The sequence below is a fragment of the Gavialis gangeticus genome, unplaced genomic scaffold (genome assembly GCF_001723915.1).
Source record: "Gavialis gangeticus isolate Ggan-Ray unplaced genomic scaffold, GavGan_comp1, whole genome shotgun sequence".
NCBI classification, from domain to species: Eukaryota; Metazoa; Chordata; order Crocodylia; family Gavialidae; genus Gavialis; species Gavialis gangeticus.
The window spans coordinates 38,640,573-38,644,669 of NW_017729004.1; the positions used below are offsets into that span (position 1 = coordinate 38,640,573).

The 4,097-nt window shown below is 41.4% G+C and overlaps 1 protein-coding gene across 4 annotated transcripts in view; it reads right to left on the bottom strand.

Annotated features, from left to right (window-relative positions):
* The window catches only part of MYO3A (myosin IIIA), a 310,475-nt gene that overhangs the window by 154,267 nt on the left and 152,111 nt on the right, over window positions 1-4,097 (bottom strand). For all 4 annotated transcript variants that reach the window (XM_019508276.1, XM_019508274.1, XM_019508275.1 and 1 more), the window contains exon 13: window positions 724-926. In XM_019508276.1, the coding sequence (XP_019363821.1) occupies window positions 724-926 (203 nt within the window). The remainder of the gene's footprint in view (window positions 1-723; window positions 927-4,097) is intronic.

The window sequence follows — 4,097 nt, forward strand, 5'->3', positions numbered from 1 at the left end:
CCCCCCCCCCCCCGCTGCTGATTGGCTCTGAGGGCTGCCTGTCATGTGGCCCCATGCATGGCTGCTGGGCTCCTCGGCCCACTGTGCTCTTCCGGCAAAATGGCTGCCTGGGCCCACGTTTTGCTCATGGAATTGGGGGGCAGTCTTCGTGAATTAGGTAGGTCCCTAGTCATGTTGTTCCAGGTCAAACTCAGCTGGACTTTTGTGTAAGATTACAGATTACAGACTCACATATAAAATACATATTAACTTGCGTATCTGTACTACATTTGGGTCATGCTTCTTTATAAACAAAACTGTATTGAACTATCCAAGATTTAATTAAATGTTTTGCATGTAAGTTCCATTAAGGAAGGAAAATTACAGATATTGACCTAAACAATAAACAAACAAATACAATGTTAAGGGTGTAATATAAAATGACATAATCAGAGAAACTCAAAATTAAGAATATTAGACTGTTTCTTATCCTTTTTACACATAAACACCCTTTTGCTAGATATGCAATGTTCAAAAACATCCTGCTTAGAGAAACCAGAAGGCAATGGAAAATGGTACACTAAAAATCATGCTGTATTGTTAGACATTTATAACGATCAGCTTTTATTTGAAAACATCTCACTTATTTACATCTTTAGTTTAATATTTTCTTACATTATGCATTCTTTTTGTTTGTTTCCAAATGGGTCAATTTTCCGTTTTTTTGTTTTTTTTTTTACTTACAGAGCCTGATGGACAACTCTAGACTTTTCAAGGAGGTATTCTGAAATTTGGGCTCCTACTACGGTCCCACCACAGGTGAATTTCATTTCTAAGTATTTTCCAAATCTGCTGGAGTTATCATTGATAATGGTGCCTGCATTTCCAAAGGCTTCTACCAAATTGTTCACTTGGAGGATCTTTTCCTGGAGAGTCCTGTTATTAGCCTGTATAAACAAATGGCTTATAAATATAGAAAAAGTATTTTTTTACAAGTTATCTAGAAGAATCTCAATTTATCTGTTAAAATTTCTTTTTTAATATAGAGTTGGATTTCTGATCTGTCTTATTTACTTTAGGAATCTTTATTTAGCTATAACTAGCAAACATCAAAACCTGAATGAGAAAAAATTCCCTTGGAAAGCAAATTGGGGCCTTAATTTTAGCCACAGAACCATCCACATGATCCACTGCCATAGTGGATGTCCACCTGACAGAGGGCATTTCTGCACAGGAAAATGTAATTGCAACATATTGCAAATATGATTGCAAGATATAACCAGCTTTAATCTGGTTTTACATGTCACAATTGCAGTAAAGATGCTGTGCAGTAAAGAAGGTTGAGTCTACTTAACAGTTTCTGATAGCTTGCTAGTCTGTCTCCAAGTCTTAACTATAAGTGTGATTTATAGTAACTAGATTAAGGCTACTTTGGGTATATCTATCTGTGTTACAATTACGTGTCCATTTTACTGTGTGTATATGTACCTTCATTTAAAGTGCATAGAAGCAAGGAGTAAAGACAGTGAATGAAAACCATGATTTCCAATCCAATCTATGAATGGATCCAATTAAGTCAATGGCTGTCAATTGGGGAACTCCTAATGACTTCAGTGGATCCAGGATTTTTCCCATTTGATCATTTTGATTAGTCTTTGTGGGCACCTATTCATGTGACCGATGCCTGCTCCAATACGTTCTAATTAGAACTTGATTAATTAATTGAGTCTGCTGGAGCGTGCAAATCAGCATGCTCCAGCAGTTTTGGCATCACATGTATTCAGCATTCTTGCACTTCAAAATGATCCTGGGGACGCTTTAACTAAAGTTAATCAAACAAGCTTTAGTTAAAGTGCCCCATCTCCATTTTGAAGCGCAGAACACTGAATACATGAGATGCTGCAGGTGCTTTAATTAGAGAGGTTCCCAAAAGCCACTCTAATTAAGGCACACCTCCACTCCCACCCTGGAACATATGTAAAGATGCTCTGTATTTCCACTAATTATTTTCCTCACAGGAAACCTTTCCCTATCTATCTTCACTTTCTGAAGGAGGATACTCCTGGAGGCCCAATTTGACATCTGAGTGGAGTTCCTTCATTAGTTATAAATCTTTCCCAAACTCAGTGTGCTCCTGCCTACATATTTCCACTCTTTAAAACTCTCAAGACCTGGGTATCTACCATACTTTTGCACTGATTTAAGAAGCCAAATCATCAGGCCAAACTTCCTTGTCCAAAACACATATGGAAGAACAGTGGAATTGCCAACAATCCAGTGGTGAAGAGAGGTTTGCTTCTGAAGAGGTGGAAAAGAATCTTAATTAGGACTGTTTGGGTAACTTTTAGGAAAGGCTGTATTGCAGAGGATTGCCCAAGAAGAGTACAGATTTCACTGTATTTTCTAATATCTTGCAACATTTGAAAAAAAAATTATTAAGTGGTCCAAATGTAGCAACCCCCCCAATTTTTCTTTTTCTTTTTTAAATTTATTCCCTCCCCTTACCCAACCATTTCTGACTTTGTCTCTCCCTTTCAATTCCCTATAGATAAGTATAAGTGAGCTAAGACATAGGATAAGCTTCAGCATTTTATTTTGGTAGCAAGTTGCATTTGTTTTGTTTTTTCTCCTTCTTTATATTGTATCATTATTATGTTTATATTGATGTTTACTGTTCTATATTACTGTTTTACTGGTACTATATGATTTAGGCCTACATATGTAAGTTAGCATAAGTCATGTCAAGTTTCCAGTTTGTTTGTCAAGTCTCCATCCTGTCCCCATGCCCGGTTGTCTAACCCATGACTCACACCTACCCCACCTATGTAACTTGGCTCCTGAATGAATGGGGATGAATGAGGGTGCTTGAGAGACAATGGTAGTAGGTTTAAAAATAGCTCCCTCTGAATGACCGAACCATCAACACCAATACTTGGACCAACGACCCAGCCCTTGGAACCACCCTCAGGATTCAAGAAACAAAAGATGAGGCAACCCACCATTGTGCCAGGCTGCACATGATCAGTAAGAACACCTGGAGCCCTCTGGAACAGGACTGACTTTGCCTGGACATGCCCTCCACATAGGAGATCAGAGGTAGTCTGCCCAATAAAAGGGGTCGTGAAGACTGACTCCTTGGGATGCTCTTTCCATCTGGACCAGCACCAGGCCATACCACCAATCCACCCAGAGGCCCTGCTGGTGACCCTCCCTCTGGACAACACCTACTGGACAAGGACCCCTTTCCAGCCTGGATAGGTAGCTATCACCCCTTACCCTCTCTTCATCCAAGGACTTGGACTCTGTTTCTCTTCCCTACCTGGACTCCAGCCCTTCCACTGAGTCTCTTTCTCCTGCTGCCATTGTGAGTGCTTGTGTGTGTGTGTGTGTGTGTGTGTGTGTGTGAACCAATAACTTCATGGGGCTGTGTAGCGTGTTGCCTGTTTCATAAACCTATTATTTGGACCCCTGAGTTGGGTTTTGCTTTACTGTGGTTCAGCCCTGCTCCAATCTCCACTTCTTGCCCCTCTAACTGCTGTCTCATTTCTCCCCCTCCTGCTTCTGGCTCACTGCCACCTTCAACACCTGTCCTGAGCTCCTCTCTGGCTCCAACCCCCCCTGTTTCTTTGCCATGGTCTTATTCCCACTGCCTTTTCCTCTGAGCAACCAGGTTTCTTCCTCAGTTTACTTCCTGGCTGTCTCCTCCTTGCCACCACTTATCTGCCTGCCCCCCCACTCCCAATATCTCAGCTGTCTGCCTCAGTTTCCAGCCCCAAGCTCCCAGGTTTCTCTCTCTCTCTTGTAGCTGTCTCCTCCTTGTCACCAGGCTTTATTTTTTCTTTTCTTTCCCTTGCACCAGTGACCTTGAGTAACCCTGGGGCTACTTGATCTTAAGTTAACCCAAGCCTCAGTCAGCTTCTCTCTAGTCCACCAGTTCTAATCCTGGTTCTGGCAACTTTCACTCCCTACACTTTAACTCTCTCTCTCTCTCACCTTAACCTTCCCCCAAGTATCCTAGGTACCCCAACCACACACATACATACCATACCATCCAAGTTAGGAACTTACCTATGTGTAGCTGGGTTTTATGTGTGTGAACTGGTGAGTGTGTGTGTATA